General features: G+C 53.1%; 2 protein-coding genes across 2 annotated transcripts; one reads left to right on the forward strand and one right to left on the reverse strand.

Moving 5' to 3' along the window:
- Positions 1 to 726: 726 nt before the first annotated feature.
- Positions 727 to 7,130, reverse strand: B9D2 (B9 domain containing 2). Its single transcript, XM_004776065.3, has 4 exons — positions 6,951 to 7,130; positions 6,374 to 6,465; positions 3,684 to 3,809; positions 727 to 1,327 (listed from the first exon to the last, which is right to left on the reverse strand). The coding sequence occupies exons 2-4, from the start codon at positions 6,459 to 6,461 to the stop codon at positions 1,014 to 1,016; spliced, it is 528 nt and encodes a 175-aa protein (XP_004776122.1). The 5' UTR covers positions 6,462 to 6,465; positions 6,951 to 7,130; the 3' UTR covers positions 727 to 1,013.
- A 7,113-nt stretch (positions 7,131 to 14,243) lies between these two features.
- Positions 14,244 to 19,129, forward strand: TMEM91 (transmembrane protein 91). Its single transcript, XM_004776063.3, has 4 exons — positions 14,244 to 14,601; positions 15,528 to 15,766; positions 18,177 to 18,326; positions 18,815 to 19,129. Exons 1-4 carry the CDS (start codon positions 14,589 to 14,591, stop codon positions 18,971 to 18,973), a joined length of 561 nt encoding a protein of 186 aa, XP_004776120.1. The 5' UTR covers positions 14,244 to 14,588; the 3' UTR covers positions 18,974 to 19,129.
- Positions 19,130 to 20,794: the final 1,665 nt, after the last annotated feature.

Raw genomic sequence — 20,794 nt, forward strand, 5'->3', positions numbered from 1 at the left:
GCCGGGGGGGTGCCCCGGAGGGGGCGTCCCCCCTGCCCCCGGCCGGGGGCCTCGCTGTCTCACGGATCCGCGGCGGGAGGAGGGGGTGGGACGGCCCGGGGCGCGAAGGGCGGCGGCGGCGGCGGCGGCGGCAGCGGCGGGGACCGGCTGGAACGGCGGGGGGTTTTGAAGCCGCCCCGGCCCCACCCAGGAAGCGCGCGGGGCGGGGGCGGCCCCCAGGGGGAGGACATGGGGGGGCCGGGCCACCGTCCTCATCTCGCGTGGGCGGGCTCCGAGGGGGGTCCCTTAAGCCCCGGGGGGAGGGGGCGGGCACCCCGGCTCCGCCCAGCGAACGGGGTGCTGCCTCCTGGCGGCGGAGGGCGACCAAAGCGGGCAGATGGGTTGCGTGTGGCTCTGAGGGCTACGCGGGTCACGGAGAGAATGAAAACCTGGCAGGGAGGGCTCACTGGAAGGTTGGGGACACTGGGTCGGGGGGATCAGAGGGCAGGATACCAGCGGACAGAGAGCGGGAAGCTGAGGAAGAGGGCCAGCCAGAAGATGGGGTCCCAGTGGGGAGAGGGGCACAAGAGAGAGAAGCCCCAAGGAGAGGGGCACCCAGAGTGGGGAGGGGGCAGAGGATGAGGGAAGTGGGTGTGTCAGGAGGTGAAGGCCTGAAGGAGGATGTCAGTGGGAAGATAGAGCACAGGACATCTGACCGATGAAGGAAGTCAGAAAAGCACCCACACCTGTAAGAACTGCTCTCCTTTATTGAGCACTTCCATGGGCAAAACAGCCTTTCTTCACCCAGCACCCTGAGACCCCATAAGCTTACTGCCCCCCTTTTACAGATGGGGAAACTGGACCTGAAGGGGCAGCCATGGGGCCTGAGGTGCTCACCAAGACAGAAGCCATGCCAGCTGTTGGCTGGGGTCAGATCCGACAGTGTCCAGAGCCCGCGCTTCTGGGCACTGGGCCATCCTGGCCCTGGGCAGGTCAGCAAGGGTGGGGGTACCAGCCTGTCCTTGGAGGCACCATCAGCACTCCACGCCATAGCGGTCGAAGTGGCGCAGCAGCAGTCCCAGCTCCAGGCGCACGATGCCACCCGCCGCTGTGTGCAGGCGGTAGCGGTCAGCCCCGCTGTAGATGGCGTCCCCGTGCAGCAGCTGAGGGCCGCCACCCACGAAGGCCCGCGCCAGCTGCTCCCTCCAGCTGCCCAGGGGCCGCCATGTGGGGCAGTCCAGCTGGTGGGTGCCTGGACTGCTGGGCACGTGGCAAAAGCCATAGCCTGCAAGCTGACAGCGGCCGAAGCTGTCCTGCGACCACACCTGGAGATGGAGCCGGGGCCAGCCTGCAGGATGGGGGCGGTGGGGTGGAAAGGAGCGATGGTGTAGATGGTCTCCCTGGCCCTGGTCCCCACCTCCTTGATCTCCACAGGCCCAGCCCCCTTCCCACTGGCTGTCTGCACCAGCCTTCTCTCTGGGAGCCCATTCACAAGGCAGCCAAAGGGATCCTTCTGAATCTGTGTTCTTCCCCTGCTAAAAACCCTTTTGTGGCTCCCCAGTGCCCTCAGCATAAGTCCAACCTCAACATTCTGAATCTGGCCTCAGCTGACATCCTCTCTGTAGCCTCCTCTTCTGTGTCCCCCAATCAGGGCAGTGCAGTCCCCAGCTGAGCACTTTGGGCCTAGCCCTGGACACCTCCCTCTTCCTTCACCATGTCCCACTCTGTGTGCTCTGGGCCCAGGACCAGCCTTCTTTCACCTTCCATCTGGGGGTTGGAAGCATCGTTCTCCCACTTCCCTGGGTTTCTCAATATCCTTAGAACATGAGGTTCAGCTCATCAACCTGGTAGGCAAAGCCCTTGGAGATCTGGCCCCATTTCACCCTCCTTCCTGTGCCTCTCTGGGCTAGGCCCTATTCTGGAAGCTGGGGACACAGTGGTGAACAGAGCAGACAAAAATTCCTGACATCCTAGACAACGAATGTAGTAAATAAGCAAATTATAGGGTATGTCAGATGGTGATCACCGCTCTGGAGAAAAATAAAGCTGTGTATGGTGGGGGTAGGGACGCAGTTTTAGAAAGGGGTGAGCAAGGGAAGCTTCACTGAGAAGGTGACATGTGGGCGAATGCCTAAAGGAGGGAAGGGAGTGGGCCAAGTAGATGGATATCTAGAGAAGAACGCCCCAGGAGAAGGAATAGCCAGTGCAAAGGCCCTGAGGTGGGAGCTGTCTGATGGGGGCAGCATGGCTGGAGCGGTCTGAGAGAGGGAGAGGAGAGGCGGGGGCACACCAGATTGAGCAGGGCCTTAAGAATTCACAATAAGGCTTTGGCTTTTACCCTCAGTAAGATGGGGACCATAGAGGGTTCTGCATAAAGAAGGAATGGGACCCAACTTGGGTGTTCATAGAGAGACCCATTCTGGGGGCAGGATGGGAGCACAGAGAAGAGGTGGCTATCATTGTCCAAGAGAGAGGTAAGAGGTGAGGCTGGGAAGACTAGGGGGCCCAGGGAGAGAAGTGGAGGGATTTAGGATACATTTCAAAGGTAAAACCAAAGGATTTCCCGATGGGCAGAATGGGGGTTGAGGAAAGAGGAGGCAAGAATGGGGCCCCCACTAGAGGAAGTGGGGTCTGTAGAGCTGGAGGACAGGCTACCTGTCTCATACTCCAGTCCGTCCCCCACAGACAGCCAGAAGAATCTTTTAAAATTGAGATCTGACTCGTGAGTCACGTGTTGTGGCTCCCTGGTGCCTTCAGGACATGGCCTCAGCCCTATGGCCTGTCTCCTGTACCCTGCCACCTCACCCCTGGCCCTCCTGTCTACCCCTGATCCTCCAAATGCCCCCGGCTCAATCTCCCCTTTGGGCCTTTCACACACAGCTCTCTGCCCACTTCCACCCCTCCAACTTATCAGCTCCTACTAGCCCTTTATGGCAAAGCTCAAATATCCCCTCTTCCAGGAAGCTCTCCCTCAACTCCCTGGCAGTCAGGCATCTCCTCTGGGGCTTCCCTACCCTCTAGGATCCGCACCCCCCCCCCACCCCAGACCTGCCCACTCTGGGCTGCCCTGTCCAGGGACAGCTCTGTCTCTCCCAAGGAGATGGTGAACCACGTGAGGACAGGGCTGGGGGTGTGTGTGTGCTGTCTCAATCACCAACATTTCCCCCTCATCACCCAACACAGGTGGGGCACAGGGCAGACACTCAGTCAATATTATTTATATTGTTGAAATACATGTCATGTTTACCTGGGCTATTTCCTAGAATCCACTCCTCTCCAGTGATCTAAATTTTCCACAAGAAAAGGTTTTCTGATACCCTTCCTCCCCCGCATACTCATTTCCCCTGCGAGCAGCTGAGCAGAGACTGCAAAACAGAAGGGTTGCAGGCCCTGCCTCTCTCCCTCCCAGCCCCCTCCCAGCCTCCTACTGATTGAAGACTCCTGTTTGTCTCTTTGAAAGCCACCTCCCTTCTCTCCCTGGTCCCCACCTTCCCCCCCCTCCCCCTGCAGCCCTGGCCTCTGGCCTAGTCCTACATACTCCAGAGCCAGCCTGCAGAGGCCCCAGCTGAGCCTCTCCAGGGCCAGGTCTGGCCAGGGAAGGGACCCAAAGGGCCTAGGGAACAGGGATGGGGCTTGGTGTGCCCAGGTGCAGCAGCTAGCCCCCCTCCCCTCAGTTTGCTCCAGGGCTCATGCTGGGAACCCACCTTGGAGGCCTTTGGTGGCGAAGTGCAGGTCGATGGGGTGGGACCAGTAGGCCATGTCCCCTACTTGGGGTGTGTCCACCTGCGTTTGGCCCTCCCGCACACCTGACAGGAGCTTCCATGCCGCTCCTGCAGGGAGGGGTGGGAAGCAGACATCAGGAAGGGGAGGCCACTGGGGCTGGGGACCCTGGCTCTCCCTGGCAGTGGGGAGATCTGGGGTTACAAAGTATGGACTCGAGAGCCAAATGTCTGGGTTCAGATTCTGGTACTATTTTGTCCCGCCTGTGCAACCTTGGGCGAGTTACCTGTCTCCGCCTTGGTCTCCCCTTCTGTAAAATGGGTGCATAAGAACACATCCCTCTTGTGAAAAGATTGAATGAGCCAGTATACAGAACGCCCTTGGGACAGGGAGTGCTGGTTAAGTGCTGGATAGCATTTTGTGGCTCTTCTCAGCCCATGTTAGGCCTCGTCCGAGGACTAAGATGAGGCCGAGGGTGTCCTTCAAGAGCTCAAGCACATGGTGAAAGGTACATAATAATAGCAATAGACGGGGGCTGATAATAACAGTGACAGAGAGCCAGATGCTGTGCTCCTGGTTTAGCCATGAATTCATTTCATCTGCCCTCTGGGATTTTTATTCCCCCCTCCTCCCCACTTTAGACTCCCTTCAGGATCCTTACAAGGCCCTGCATGGCCTGGCCTGGCCTGTGCCCCAGTCCTCAACTCACCTCCCACCACTCTCTCCATCCCACACCACCCTGGAGCCTCACTGGCCCGATTTCTACTCCCCTCCTCAGAGCCTTTGCACTGGCTTTGGCCTCTGCCCAGAAAGCTCTGCTCCTGGATGTGCCCGTGCCTGGTTTTTTCTCATCCTTCAGGGATGAGCTCAAGTGTGCTGCCTCTCACAGATGGGTGCTCCCTCATCCTCTTATCTGAACGCTAGTCCCTGGCATGTCATCTCTCCTTTCTTCCTGTAGTGACCACTGTCAGTGATCCCTGTGCTCATTTCCTTACCTGCTTTTTAAAAAATTTCTGTCCCTCTACTTGGGAGCCCCAGGAGACCACGCCTCTTACACACTGCTGAGTCCCCAAGACCTCAAACTTTGATCTCAGTACACAAAAGGTGCTCAATAAATGTTTGCTGGACAAGTAAGTGCTCATAGGATGTGGGTGCTAATATAATCCCCATTTTACAGATAAAGAAACGGACTCTGAGAAGGGAAGTCACTTGGCCATTTATTCCATTAACATTTACTGAACACCTGCTGTGTGCCAAGCACAGTTGCCCACGCTGGGCACAGCAGGAACATGGCTGACTACTGTCCCACGGTGGCACTGGACTCAAACTGTGCTCTCTGACTACAGTGCCCAAGCCCTTGATCTGGCTGCTCCTGAGCTCTCTGTTGGAATAACTGTTCCCCTACCAAGGGGCCCCTGAACTACTAACAGTCATGTTAGTTACTGCTCCCTCCTGGGCCAGGTAAGGAAAGTACCAGGCCCTGAGTCAGGCTCTTCACGTACAAGATTTGTCAGTACCCCTCTGAAAGACAAATATTCCCACTTTACAGATGAGAAAAAATGAGACTCCAAGAGGGGACAGCACCCGGCCAGGGTCTCAGAGCAGGTGAGTGGTAGGGTCCAGATTGGAAACTAAGTTTGACTAGAGCCTGCCTCTTATCAGACCACCCTCCCCCTTCCCCAGAGATCTCAGCCTCCATCCTACCCTCCACTGAAATCGCAAAGGACTCAGGATCTCCAGAGATGACAGATGTAAGCGTTTTCTCTCTGTGGGACAGCACACGCAAGGCTTCACTAATGAACCCCATCTAGTTCCTACAAGCCAGGCAAACATTGCACCAGGCCCTCTTCTCAGTGCTGTTGATACTCATTTAGTCCTCAAGACAAGCCCATGAACCAAGCACTGTTATTATTCCCATTGTGCAGACAGGGAAATCAAGGCAAAGATGAGGGCCAGAGGCCACATAACTAATGTGGTTTTGAACACAGGCAGTCTGCTCTTAACCTCAACATTCTGCTGCCTCTTAGTTGCTGTTAGCTTCATTTTTAGACAAGGAAACACAAAGGTCAAGTCCAAAAGCCATCAATCACTAGGTGAGAAAGTTAGTATTTGAGCCCAGAGCTGGTGGCCTATGGTCCTACCCGTTACACTGGTTGCTATGCTGCCTCTGATGGGGAAACATGAAAATTGGGGTCTCTGCAGTCCCTCCCAGTCTGTGTGGATGAACATGGATGACTGATCGGAAGGGGTTCCTCCATTCTCATAGAGAATTAAAAATACAGGAGGGTGGCCTCTCCTCTGTAAATCTGGGATGGAAACGCATTTCACAGTCAGAACTCAATAAAGCAAAGAATGAAGATAGGGGAGGGACCCTGGGCACCACTAAATTCAGTGGGGTTAGGCTGGCTAGTGTTTTGAGGATTGGGAATATTTGTGGGGGGAGGTGTCTAACCCCATATCTTTGGGGACTGTGTTCAGAGAGGAGCCAGAGTACTCAGAGAGATGGGATGGGAAGAACAATGCCCGATTCACATTGTCAGAGTGTGGCCATGACTGGGGGCCCTGGGAGCCAATGGAAGATGAGGATCAGGAACTAGGCCAGGGGGTGAAAGAAGGAGGGTAGAAACTCTGGTCTGGGGGTATGGGTGGGGAAATGAACCAGGCCCCGGAATACCTGTGTGGACGCCCCACTTGCAGAAGAGGCTACTTTCCGAGAAACCGGTGGCCCCCATGATCTGCCCGATCACGTGCACCTCAGCCATGGCCCTAAGGGAAAAATGTAATCAGAGCCCTAGGAAGTCAGTGTACTGTTACCTCCAACTTGACAGATGGGGAAAGTGAGGCCTACCAAGTCAAGGGGCAGTACCAGCATTCCCAGCTAGTTTCGTCAAACTACTGAGGTTGCAGTCTTAAACGCGATCCTGACCGCCTCCCCATGAGAGCCCCGGAAAAATAAGTGGGGAGAGGTGAGAGCTGGGTGAGGAGCTGTTGACTAACCACCCACCACGAAAACGTCTTCTTTCTGCTCAGCTCGGAGGAAAACCCCGCCCCAAGGCTCCGTGGCCCCACCCACAAGCATAAAGCTCCGCCTCTTCGCGTCCGACCGCCGAGTGGCAACGAGCGCATGCGTCTTCAGTCCAGGGCGGCTTTAGCCCCGCCTCTAAACCCGCGCATGCGTTACTCCTACCTCAGAGCACCTAACGGTTAGGTGGGGCGAAGAGGTAGTGGGGATTGCAGTTCATGGGCCTGACCTGTCCCTGTCTCCACGGACGCCGACTTCCTAGGCTCGGCTCGCGCGTCTCCCAGGATCTTCCTGGCAGCGAGAGACCCGAGGCGCGGACCCTTCCGAGGCTGCGCCCGCCTTCGAGCGCCCAGGTTGTTGCTGGGGAAACAGCAACCTCCTCTCCTACTCTGGCACCCGCCCTGCCATCCGCTAATTGGCCCTAGCGGCTGGCGGGGGCGGGGCCAATATGTGATGGACGTTTTCTCTCCCCTCTCCATTTTGGGAAAAGCGTCTTTCCCAGCCAGACTCGTGGTTCCGCCACTTGGGGCGTGGTCGGGCAGCTGCCATCTTGAGTGTGGCTGAAGAAATTTGCGCGCCAACTGTTCTCCAGGACGCCTTTCTCACAAAATACGCGGAGCCCTCCACGCTGCGAGCCTCCTGAAACTCTCTTCCACCCGGGACCACAAATCAGAGATTTGAGCCAGGACCAAGGGAGAAGCTCCCTATGGTCACTGCGTGCATCCCGAGGTCTTATCATGAGAAAAAAAACCTTCCTCCTTCAGAGAGAGTCAAGTTTGGGAGGGGGTTTTCCTTCCTTTTTTCAGTTTCCCGTGGCTCCTCAAGTGATGATAAATGCAACTTCCTTCTCCTTACTGCCCAGTTCACTATTAGTACGATTCTGAGCGTGGGGAAAGGGGTATGAGAAATGAGGAACTGAGGCCCCTTTATCTGAAGAAAATCTGGTTGTTGAAGGCTGGGCCCTGCCAGTAACTTGTCCTGTGACCCTGCAGGGCATCTCTGTAATGGGTGCAAGTAGCGACTGACTCAGGCGCTGCCTGTGATTTCTTGAGCACTGCGCCTTCCCCATCTTCTAAAACCACTTAAACGCTAGTCTGTTTTTTCCACATTTTCCTATTTTTTTAGCAAAGTAGGAAAAAAATGTTCAAAATTACAAAGAGGGGACATTTAAATAGGATAGTATTTATATAAATAATTCAATAGGATTACATTTCACTGAGAGATCTATTTGTAAGCTACCATTTAGCGAGTATTTTTTTGTGCCAGACCCCGTAAACTGATCGTTTTTGCATGATTTTGTTTAATCCTCAGACATCCCACAGAGTGGTTAATTTTATCAGCTTTCTTTGAGATGAAGAAATTAGGGCAAAATCATTTACTTTAAACCAAATTAACTATAGTTTTGTCTAACTCTATCCCTAAACCTTGTATACTTTTCTTTTTCTTTTTTAAGATGTTATTTATTTGACAGATAGAGATCACAAGGGGGGGTGGAAGCAGGCTCCCCGCTGAGCAGAGAGCCTGATATTGGGCTCCACCCCAGGACCCTGAGACCATGACCTGAGCTGAAGGCAGAGGCTTAACCTACTGAGCCACCCAGGCACTCCCTTGTATAATTTTTTAAAAATATTTTATTTATCTGACAGCGAAAGAGAGACAAGCACAAGTAGGGGGAGCAGCAGACAGGGCGAGAAGCAGGTTCCCCATTGAACAAGGTGCCCATTGTAGAACTCAATCCCAGGACCCTGAGATCATGACGGAGCTAAAGGCAAGATGCTTAACCGACTGGGCCACCCAGGTGTCCCTAAACCATACGTTCTTAACCTCTCTGCTGTCCTTCCTTTCTTGGATGTATGTCTTTCAGTATTTAAAGGAATATGGAGGTTGTGCATGGGTGTCATCCTAGACTCCCATCACTTACTACATCTAAACAGTCAAGTCCTGTCAATGCTCCTTCATTTTTTTTTAAAGATTTATTTATTTTATTTTTAAAGATTTTATTTATTTATTTGATCGACAGAGATCACAGAGAAGCAGGAAGAGAGAAGGAAGCAGGGTCCCTACTGAGCAGAGAGCCTGATGCAGGGCTTGATCCCAGGACCCTGAGATCATGACCTGAGCCGAAGGCAGAGGCTTTAACCCACTGAGCCACCCAGGCATCCCAAGGTTTATTTATTTTAGAGAGAGGGAGAGAGAGAGAAAGTGACTGGGAGAGGGACACAGAGAGAGAGAGTATCCCAGGCCAGTTTCGTTCTGAGTGAGGAGCCAGAGGACCCTGAGATCATGACCTGAGTCATGAGTCAGACCCAAGAGCCCAAGGCTTAACCTACTTGCCACCCAGGCAACCGCACCCCCCCACCCCCCGCAGTGCTCCTTTTTTTTTTTTTTTAAGATTTTATTTATTTATTTGACAGAGAGAGATCACAAGTAGGCAGAGAGGCAGGCAGAGAGAGAGGAGGAAGCAGGCTCCCTGCCGAGCAGAGAGCCCAATGTGGGGCTCGATCCCAGGACCCTGAGATCATGACCTGAGCCAAAGGCAGCAGCTTAACCCACTGAGCCACCAAGGCGCCCCCGCAGTGCTCCTTCTTAAATATTTTCTCTTTAATTGGTTTTCTCCCTACTGATTGATATTAATGATTACAAAAATGGTTCCCAGGTCAACTACCTGGATTCAAGCCTTGGCTCAGCCCCTTTTGTATGACCAATAACCTCTTTGCACTTTGGTTTTCTTTTCTGTAACGTGAGGACAAATGATAGGACCCACCTTATTGGACTGTTGTCAGGATTGGATGATTTAATATCATCTAAGCTGTTTTAAACTATGCCAGCAGATTCGATTCTTTTCTTTCTTTTTTTTTTTTAAGTAAGTGCTGTGCCCAACTGTGGGGCTCAGACTCATGACCTGGAGATCAAGAGTGGCATGCCCTTGAGGTGCCTGGTTGGCTCAGTGGGTTAAAGCCTCTGCTTTCAGGTCAGGTCAAGATCCCGGGGTCCTGGGATAGAGCCCCACATCTGGCCCTCTGCTCAGCGGGAAGCCTGCCCCCCCCCCACTTGTGATCTCTCTCTCTCTCTCTCTCTCTGTCAAAAAAAAAAAAAAAAAAGAGTGGCATGCCCTTCCGACTGAGCCCGCCAGGCACCCCTGTCCACAGGTACTTTGATATGCCTTTTATTATTTTTTTAAATTACTCTTATTATTATTTTAGTTTTTATTTCTTTAATCTCCACACCCAAGGTGGGGCCTGAACTCAGTCCTGAGATCAAGAATCTCATGCTCCAGGGGGCGCCTGGGTGGCTCAGTGGGTTAATCCTCTGCTTTCGGCTCAGATCATGATCTCATTTTGTTGGTGGTGTTGTTACTGAAATGGAATATTTCACATCTCTTTTTAAAAAAAAAAAAAAAAAACAAGGATATTTTACATTTTTTTTCAAGAAGCAAACTGAAGGGACGCCTGGGTGGCTCAGTTGGTTAAGCGGCTGCCTTCGGCTCAGGTCATGATCCCAGCGTCCTGGGATAGAGTCCCACATCAGGCTCCTTGCTCAGCAGGAAGCCTGCTTCTTCCTCTGCCTGCCACTCTGTCTGCCTGTGCTCACTCTCTCTGACAAAAGAAAAAAAAAGTTAAAAAAAAAAAAAGAAGCAAACTGAATATTTAACTACTGGGTATTTTTAAATTTTAAAAGAACTGTGGTAAAAGATATATAATGTAGGTGTTATGTTTTAGCCATTTTTAAGTGTACAGATCAGTGACATTAAGTCCATTTACATAAATATGCAACCAATCTCTAGAACTCTTTTCATCTTGCAAAACTGAAACTCTGTACCCATGAAAGAAAAACGTCCCTGGGGCCCCCCCGGGTGGCTCAGATGGTTAAGCATCCGACTCTTGGTTTCAGCTCAGGTCACGATCTCAGGGGCATGAGATGGAGCGCTGTACTGGGCTCCACACTAGGATTTTCTGTCTCCCTCTTCCTCTGCCCCTCCCACCCCTCACTTCAGCTCCCTCTCTCCCTGTCTAAAGATAAATAAACAAATAAGTAAAAATAAAGCATCATCTCAAGATGATGCTTTCTGATGGTTGCTAGAGGGAAGGGGAGAGGGGATGGGCAAGCTGAGTGAAGGGAAGTGGGAGGAGGAGGCTTTCAGCTGTAGCACGAAGGAGTCGGAGATGGAACGTGCAGAATAGGGAGTATGGTCAGTGATATTGTAATGGCACCTGTAGTGACACCTGTAGTGAGTATAGCATAAGGTTTAGGGCACTTGGGTCACTATGTTAATACCTGAAACTAATGTAACACTGTGCGTCAACTATACTTAAAAAACAAAAAATAAACACTAAACTAAAAACAAACAGGGGTGCCTGGCTGTCTCAGTGGAGCTTGTGACCTTCGATCTCAGCATCATGTCTTGAAGCTCCACATTGGGCTTACTTAAAAATAAAATAACGTAACATAAAAATAAATAAAAACAAACACACAAGCTATAAACAAAAACCAACACCCCACCCTCGTCTTTCCAGTCCTGGCAACAGCCATTCTACTTTCTGTCTCTATTCCTAGAACTGTCTGGATGCCTCGCAGGGGTAGAATGGTTCAGCTGTCCTTTTATAATGTCCTCAGGGTAGTCCATATTGTCGCGTGCATCACAATCTTCTCCTTCTTTGTTTTTTTTAATTATTTATTTTTAAATATTTTATTTATTTATTTGACAGAGGGAGAGAGATCACAAGTAGGCAGAGCATCAGGCAGAGAAAGGAGGGGAAGCAGGTTCCCCGCAGAGCAGAAAGCCGGATGTGGGGCTCCATCCCAGGACCCTGAGATCATGACCTGGGCCGAAGGCAGAGGCTTAACCCACTGAGCCACCCAGGCACCCCTATTTAATTAATGTTTTTAAAGGAGTTTCCATGCCCATCATGGGGCTTGACCTCACAACCCTGAGATCAAGAGTCGCTCACTTTATTGACTGAGCTGGCCAGGCACCCCTGAACTTTCTTGCTCCTTTTTTTTTTTCCCCAAAGATTTTATTTATTTATTTGACAGAGAGAGAGATCACAAGTAGGCATAGAGGCAGGCAGCAAGAGAGAGAGAGAGAGAGAGAGAGAGCGAGCTCGGGAAGCAGGCTCCCTGCTGAGCAGAGAGCCCGATGCGGGGCTTGATCCCAGGGTCCTGGGATCACGACCTGAGCCGAGAGCAGAGGCTTTAACCCACTAAGCCACCCAGGCACCCCTTCTTGCTCTTTTTAAAGGCTGAATTATAAATAGATGCCCCATTTGCTTCATCCAGACACCTGCTGATGAACCCTAGGATTGCTTCCATCTTTTTGGCTATGGTGAACAACATTGCTATGAACATGGACCACTTCAAAACCCTGCTTTCAGTTCTTCAGGGTAAGTACCCAGAAGTAGAACTGCTGGCTCATATGGTAACTCTGTTTCTAATTTTCAGAGGAACTGCCATACCATTTTCCATAGCAACTGTAGGTATTGTTTTAGATCTTGCTTTTTTCCCCTCAGTGATACATCTTCGAAAGTTCCCCAGGTCAGTCTGTAGAGACTCACTTGTTGTTTTTTTTTAAACTGTTTTGAAGTATAATCTCGATACAGAAAAGGGACATAAATCATAAGTGAACAATGGGATTAAATTCCAGAAACTGAACACACCTGATAATCACAAGTGAGCTCAAGAGAAGAATATGATGACCTTTCCCCAGAGTGCCCCAAAGGCCCGAGGGTAACTACTCACTGGGCCTCTACCAACACGGCTTAATTTTGCCTGCTTTTGAATTTTATATAAATGAAATCACACTGTTTAAGTATTGTTTTGTGTCTCCCATCTTTTGCTCAGCATTTCAGTTGTGTGCCTCATGCACACTGTTGCACGTGGCTGTAGATCTTTCCTTTTCTTTGCTGCGTAGTTTCCTTGGTGTGAAGATGCTACAACTTATTTACCCGCAGGAAATCTTATTTATTTATCGCAGGAAATCTGCTTTGTGGTGGACATACATTCACGTCTGGTTGGAGTGGAATTTCTGGGCCGTAGGATATGCCAAGTGATAGTAGAAAGTGCTCCAAGATTTGGTGGAAAACAGGCTGGTGGGAATTCACGCTCCCCTGCCCTCATTTCCTACAAATATGTATTGAAGGGCGACTTTGTGCCAGGCACTGTTCTAGGCCCTGAGGCACAGCAGCGAACAAAGGCAATCAGATCAAATCCCAGCCCTCCTGAAGCTGATACTGATGGGGGAGAGGATTCACACTACCAGCGACAGAAATATGGAATATGTTTCATAGTGATAAGCTGTATGAAAAAAAGAACCAGAGCCAAGTTAAGGAGCTAGTGACAGGTTATCTCTCCCAGATAAAGCAACCTGGCTCCAGGTCCCTCTCATCTGCCCTCCGGTGGGTCTCCCCGCCTGTCGTCTGCCAGAAACCCTGGCTGAGCCAAGTGCACTTGCAGACACCATCTGTTCTCCCCAGGAGTGGGGCCCGTGCCAACTCCAGCGTCTGGACTCTTGGCACAGAGCCCTGGAGCCCTGGAGTCCCGGAGCAAGGGAACCCTGGCCAGCCCCACATCAGGAGGGGAATCCTCCAGTTTGGCTGACTGGGATGGGTGAGATGGAGGGCTTCTGGGAGGGAGAAGCCTGTGCAAGCCTGGTGGGCTCCCTGAGGGAGAGGGTGAGGAAGGTCCCTATTCAGACTGATGGAGCCAGCAGTGAATAATGATATTCACAAACATCATCACATATATTTCAGCCGCCTGCCTTGCCAGGCTTTAGGGAATGTGGAACATTGGTTATTGCTCTGTGTATGTGATCACATCTACATCCAAGAGGAAGGGAGCGTGGCGCCCATTTGACAGATGAAAGAGGGTTCAGAGAGGTGATGCCATTATCCAGAGGTAGGGCCTGTGTGGGTCCCAACACTGACTGATGACCAGGGCTCGTACCACCTGTACCCAGCACATCACCCTATCCCCGGTCCACTCCCTCCTGGCCTCCGAAGCTCCCACCCTGCCTTCTGCCCCCGCCCCCTCCCCCACTCCTGCCTCCTCCCCTTCCCTCCGGCCAGCAACGAATGCAGCCCCGGGGTGCAATCTGCCGGTCTTAGCACCAGTCGTTTACCTCGGGCAAGCGAGCACACGCCTCTGAACCTCACTTTATCTGTGAAACAGAGACAGAAAGAGAGCTGCCGAGAAGAATCGATGCGATGGTGACTTTAGAGCGTCTCAGGCAGCGGCCAGGGTCGGGGCTTAGTCCGCGCTTAGTGAACCGGCGGCGTGCGCCCCGGCAAGTCCCCGGCCTCTCTGCGCCTGTTCCCCAGCTGCGAGCCACACAGGACAGTGCATGACGGGGCCTCTTCGGCAGTGCTGAGGAATCGTGTGCGTGCCCATGCACAGCGCTCAGACCACTGCACCCAGTTAGCCGCGGTTGCTGTTATTAGTATTGGGCAAGCAGAGTGGCGGGTGTGGAGGCGGGGCCGAGCCAGGAAGGCCCTGGAGAATCGGGGGCGCCCCCTCCTCCGCCCCGCTGCTCTTGGGCCTGGGCTGGGGTGGGGGGACGGTCAGGGTCCGCAGTCCTCGGAGCCCCACGCTGGCTCCCGCACACTTGGGGTAGCAGGGTTTCAGCGCTGGGCACTGACGTCGGCCTTCAAGGCCCCCACCCGGGCCGCGGCGGAGGGCGGAGCCGGGAGCCCGCCGCCCCGCCCCCATCCCCGCCCCCGCGCGCTGCGGGCCTGGGGCGTGGAGAGGGGAGCTCAGCGGAAAACGCAGACCCCGCGCCCCCAGGCCCGGGGTCCCGGGGAGCGGAGTTCCGTGTCACCTGCGGGCCGCAGGGTCGGGGCGGGTGTCGGTGCAGGGTCCCAGGAAGTCCCGACATATGGCCGTGGGCGGTGAGTGAGGGGCACAGGTGGGCGGCACGGCCCCTCCACTGGCTCCTAGTATTGGGGATGGGGAGGCAAACCCTTGGTGAGGAGATCGGCTCCAGCCAGGTTTGGAATGAGGCTTGGGAGGCCCTACGGGAAGGGGGGGATCGTAGGGTGGCAACATTCCTTGTGTCTGAGCATGTGTGAGTGTGGTGGGTTGGGACTGTTATGGGGGAATGGTGCAGAGGTGGGTTCTGGTAAAGCAGGAGGCGTAGGGGAGCAGGTGGGGGTGCAGGCAGTTGTGTACCCGGGGTGCATCTGGGTGGGGTAGGGGAGGGATGCGTAGACCGGGTGTTTGGGGCAGGTATGCAAGGAAAGTAAGTGATGGGAACAAGGGAGAGTGGAGTGCATGCATGGGAAGCCTGTTCTTATGTGTGCAAATAGGGGATCTGATGCTAGGAGGATTCGGGGTGTGCAAGGAGTCATTCAGAGTGAGTGTGTAATAAGGTTGGGGGCTCCAGAGGGAGCTGATGTTGTTCAAGGCAAGTTTGCAAGGAGCCCTTTGGGAAATGAGTGCCTGGAGGTGGGGTTTGGGCTTGCCTGGTTGAGTATGTGCAGCCGTGGACGTGGGTATTCAGGGTGCAGACTTGACACAGGGTATGTGTAGTTCATGGGGCAAGTAAGTGCGCAAGGTGTGGTTTGGAATAAGTGTGCTACAGGTATGTGGTTTTGCCTCAGGAGACAGAATCCCAGAATTGAATGTCTAGACCCCGCAAATTCTCTTCACAGCTTGGCCCTCTTTTATTCTGTGGGCCTCAGTTTTAGTCTCTGGCAAACGAGTCTGAGGGTCAGTGAACTAACTAGCATCTTCCAGCAATCTCTCTAGAGTCAGGAGTCAGGGGAAAGATGGTGAGACTTTTAGAACACGTCTTTTTTCTTTCCTCTACCTCCAGGAAACCCGTCTGGGAGCCTTTCCCCAGCCATGGACAGCCCCAGTCTTCGAGAGCTCCAACAGCCTCTGCTGGCGGGCGTGGGCTGTGTGTCCCCCATCCAGAAGCCTGGGGAACCTCAGATGGGGCCTCCCTTTCGAGAGACAGCCTTTGCGGAGTCACTGGGGGGTTGGCACTTCCTACCGTCACCTCTTCCTTCTGTGAGCGCTGGTCTTGGGGAGCTGGGAACCCCTGACCTGGAGGTAGGAGCAGCAGGCCTTAGTGGGATCTGGGGGAAGGGGCTGGAGGTGAGTGAACGGGGCTCTGGTGAACCCCAGGTAGGTTGGAGGCTGGGGTATCTACCTTCGGCCTGGAGTCTCACTTCCCAACTGTGTGGGGACTTCCTAGATGTCCAGTGGTGGTTTTGCCTGTTCTGTGCCTCTCCTGGTTTCTTCCCTCTTTTCTCTCCAGATTTGTCACTCATCTTTCTTCCCGCACCTTTGGCTTCCTGTCTTCCCTCTGATTTCTGGCTCCTCTGTTCTCTGTCTTTCCACCTCTCTCTGTGTTGCTCCTGCTTTTTTTTTCTTCCAAATTATTGTGTTAACTTTGATAATTTCTTATTCCTTGTATACACTGTGAAGTTTGTCATAATTATGTATTTATTTTTTTTTTTTTTTTTTTTTTTTTTTTTTTTTTTTAAAGATTTTATTTATTTATTTGACAGACAGATCACAAGTAGGCAGAGAGGCAGGCAGAGAGAGAGAGAGGAGGAAGCAGGCTCCCTGCTGAGCAGAAAGCCCGATGCGGGGCTCGATCCCAGGACCCTGAGACCATGACCTGAGCCGAAAGCAGAGGCTTTAACCCACTGAGCCACCCAGGCGCCCCTATGTATTTATTTTTAAAAAAGATTCTGAGTAATCTCTACACCCAGCGTGGGGCTCAAACTCACGGCCCCGAGATCACGAGTTGCACGCTCCATGGACTGAGGCAGCCAGACTCCCCCCACTCGTCTTTTATTTCTTACACGTGGTTTTCCGGTTACTATTGCTGCACAAAAAATCACCCCAAAACTCAGTTGCTTAAAACAGCAACAATCATTATGGCTCATGGTTTCCATGGGGCAGGAATATGGGAGGGCCTGGTTTGGGTGGTTCTGCCTCAGGGTCTTTCATGAGGCTGCGGTCAGCCGGTGGCTGGAGCTGGAACAGTCCGGGGGCTGAAGGAGCTGGGGCCTGGGTAGGTGTCTCTCTCTTAATTTAGTCTTGGGGCTTCTGCCTGAGGCTCCCCTCATGGGCTAGTTTGGGCCTCCTCACAACATGGCAGATGCAGCATGGTCCACATCCTTCTGTCCCTCCAGCCTCCAGCACGAGTGCTTTGGCGAGGCAGAAACTGCCTCACCTTTTCTGACTTCTGCTCGGAAGTCATGTGGCATTACTTCCACCACATTCTACCAATTATGAGTGAGTCAGCCTGCCCAGACTCAGGGAGAGGGGACACAGACCTCACCCCTTGGTGGCAAGAGTATATCAGTCACACTGTGAGAGGAGCGTGTGGGATGAGAGATGGTCGTGGCCATTTTTGGAAACACCGTCTGCCATAGCGAGACATTTAGGGTCACCTTGACATCGTTCTGTGTCTGATAATTCCATTCTTTGTTGATTCGGAGGGAGGGCCTTATTATTTCTGGTCTTTTAGGGTTTCTTGTGTGCCTGGTTATTTTTGGACCGTATGCTGGTCATCACAGTTGAAAAGCTATTTTTAGGAAAAATTGTTGTGAGGCCTAGACTGAAGGTACGTACCTTTCTCTGAGAAGAGTTGGTTTGCTTGCCAGCTGCCTGTGGGCACTACCAGTAGTTAGAGATTACTTTTCATCTTGTTCACGGTTGGGTTGAGAGGTTATTTTTCTGGGATTGGCAGTTGGCTTCAGGGCAAAAGAGGCCTTTTCTGTTTGTTTGACCTCTCTGCTAACTTGGATTTTAATTGCAGTTTGGGCCTTATAAGAATTGCTTAAAATCCTATGAGCTGTTTAATGCAAGATTTAAAATTTTTTTAAAAAATCTAGAATTAGTTTTGAGCTGGTAGGTTTTTCCTAGAAACGTAGACACCCAGAGCCATCTCTCTTGGACTCCAACTTTTTGCCAGTTCCTGTCCCTGTTGGTGTCTGCCTCCACTCTTTTTTTTTTTTTTTTTTAAGATTTTATTCATTTATTTGACAGAGAGAAAGATCACAAGTAGGCAGAGAGGCAGGCAGAGAGAGGAGGGGAAGCAGGCCCTCTGCCAAGCAGAGAGCCCGATGCGGAATTCGATCCCAGGATCCTGAGATCATGACCTGAGGTGAAGGCAGAGGCTCAACCCACTGAGCCACCCAGGCATCCCATCTCCCTCCACTCGTAACTCTGAAATTGTACTACCATGATGGGACCTGTGGAGTCTTTGAAATTGAACACAAAACTCTGGGTGTGGGTGGGGGTTCTTCTCTGGAGAGAGGATATACAGCTTCCCCTCAAGGGGATCCAGGCTGTAAAAGTTAAGAGCCTATCTTCTGGAATGTTTTCTTCTTTTTTGGTGCTTCTGGGGAGGCCCTGGTATTGGTCTTTGGGGGTAATGGGGAGCAGAGTGGTGGGGCAGGGAAGGTGGGTGGAGAAGCCCACTCAGGCCCTTTCCCACCCACAGGACCCATCATCCAGCGACAGCGACTCTGACTGGGACAGGGGCAGCCTTCTCTCCCCGCTCCTACCCCACGACCACCTCGGGCTGGCTGTCTTCTCCATGCTCTGCTGTTTCTGGCCTGTGGGCATTGCAGCCTTCTGCCTGGCCCAGAAGGTCAGTCTGTGGGTAGGGCTGGATCTAAGGGGCAAGGGTATTCAGAACAAAACAGAAGTGCTATGCGTTGGTGGGGGGCAAAAGTGGAGAGAAGGACCTGCATAGAAACATGGAAAGGTAAAACTGGTGTTTCAGAGTGGAAGCCCAGAGCGGTGGTTAGGAACTTGGGCTCAAATTCCTAGGCCTGCCACACTCCGTTAATACTTTTGGGCAAGCCACTTAACCTCCCTGGGCCTCATTTTCCTTACCTGTAAAACGGGAATAATTCCTACCTCTGGGTCATCGTGAGGTTCAGATGAGCTCAAATGGTGGCACTGAGTGAGAGGTCTATTTTTATTAGCCACTTGGGCACCCCTGTGCGTGGCCCACAGTGGCTGCTCCCTATTTTTGGAATCTCTGAATGAGCTGGTGGGGGCGGGTCCAGGGCAAGGGTCTGGGGCTGCGGGCTGCAGGGATGCCTGAGTCACCGCTGCCCAACACCTCCACAGACCAACAAGGCTTGGGCCAAGGGTGACGTCCAGGGGGCAGGGGCTGCCTCCCGCCGAGCCTTCCTGCTGGGGGTCCTCGCCGTCGGGTTGGGCGTGTGCACATATGCAGCTGCCTTGGTGACCCTGGCCGCCTACCTGGCCTCCCGAGAGCCGCCCTAGTTGCCCCTGCAGCCCCCACTGTCAATCAGGGGCCGGGACCCGGGAGCGCCGCTGGCAACGTGGAGAATCCGGGTGGATGAGGCGGCAGCAGCGGCAGAACCCTCCTTCCTGGCCACCGCAGCGTGAGATTAAACTCCAGACGCTCTCGAAGCCAAACCTCTGTGTGTGTGTATTGGGGGGGGGCGGGGAGGAGGGAGCTCGGGGAAGACCAGGAAGGGACACGCGACCAGTGACAACAGGATATCCCCAGCGAACTTGGAGCTAGAAAAGGGTGAATCCGTGGGGCAGAGGGTTCCCAAATTGCAGAATGTTCTCCTTGCACTGTGGCCTGTGGAGAATTACCCCAGGTTCCAAGAGTTTACTTCTCCTTAGCTCTGCAACCTTGGCCCAAGTGACTTCTCTTTGAGCCTGTTTTCCCTTCTCCAAAATGGTCCACCCCTGGAGAGGATCAGATAGGTGACACCTGTGAAGGGCAGTATCCCTCTGAACTCTTCCCACAGCTGGCGGCAGAAACCGGACTTGGGCTCAGATGAAATGAGCAGTCTGGTCTCTCCATCTCTTGCCCGCTTTTCCTGTTGGCCTCATTCTGTGCAGGCTTCTGGGAGAGAAAGATGGCCCCAGGAGAATCAGACGGCTGGCTGGAGACCAGAAAGGCTGGAGCTTATAGGTATTGGGGTGCTAGCCCCCGACAGACAGACCCTGAGAGCTCCCCAGAGGCACAGGAGTGCTTACAGAGCGGGCCTGAGAGATGACCAAGTAATGGCGTGACAGACAGGCGGCTTAGCTGTTTAATGCCACTCTGGTGGATCTTAACTAGAAGAAAACACTTTCTCATCGGGTGTTCTCCTGAGTCTCACGGAGCAGTTTCGAGCTAAAGACTCTGATGCTTCTCCTTCTTGGTTACTGGGGACGAAAATGACACAGGCTCCAAGGGGCAATTGTGGGAACTGTATGAACTAGTTCAAGCATGTGAAGCACGCAGCAGAGGGCCCGCCAGACATATAATTTTCACCGTAAACCCCCAAATGTCAGTGCCACACAAAATCTGGCGACCACGTGGCCCAGCTATAGGACAGTTACTCCTCAGGCGATGTGCTCATGTGTTTGGCTCCTTCCCGCTAAATACAAGGGTGGGGGAACCCAGTGGTCAAAGGGCAACTAACCCCCGCCCCCATATTTCCATACACCCTGGAAGGTGCTACCACCCACTGAGAAGAAATAGGCCTCAGCCACTTCTGGTTACAAGTGGGGAACCGCAGTCAGGATCATGCTGGTGTCTCCCCAGACTCCAGGGTTGAGGCTACCCTGCCCCATTACGGACTAGCTGGTGATACGGAGCAGCTCACTGGCTGCTGAGCTGGTTTCTTCAGGTTAGGACAGGGATGCCAAGACCCACAAGGCCTCACCACTGTGCCTGTTCTGTCCCTGACCCATCTCGCTGCTCCAGCCGCCATCACGGGAGCCCCAGGGGAGCCTTGCTGGTGTTGCACGTCCTGTAGGCCTTCTCCCAGGACTTCCCTTAGATGCACCCCCACCTCACCCCACCCCACCCCCAGCAGACGTCCTCCCCAAACCCCTCCTCCCTGCTTTTTGCCTCCTTCTTAGCGTTCACCACCACCGGACCAACACAGATTTTCTTTCCCCTTCACCCTACTGCTCCTTGAACCTGGGACCTTGGGGGGGGGGCTGTCATTCACCCCGGAGTCTTGCACCCAGCAAGACTGCACACAGCAGGTGCCCCACAGGTATCTGTTGGACTGCCAGGTGGGGAAGGGAGGAGTTCCCAGGTCAGAAATGCTTTCCTGGGGGGCCAGGGTGGGT

The sequence above is a fragment of the Mustela putorius genome, unplaced genomic scaffold (assembly GCF_011764305.1).
Source record: "Mustela putorius furo isolate JIRA1106 unplaced genomic scaffold, ASM1176430v1.1 tig00000196_pilon_pilon_pilon, whole genome shotgun sequence".
NCBI lineage: Eukaryota > Metazoa > Chordata > Mammalia > Carnivora > Mustelidae > Mustela > Mustela putorius.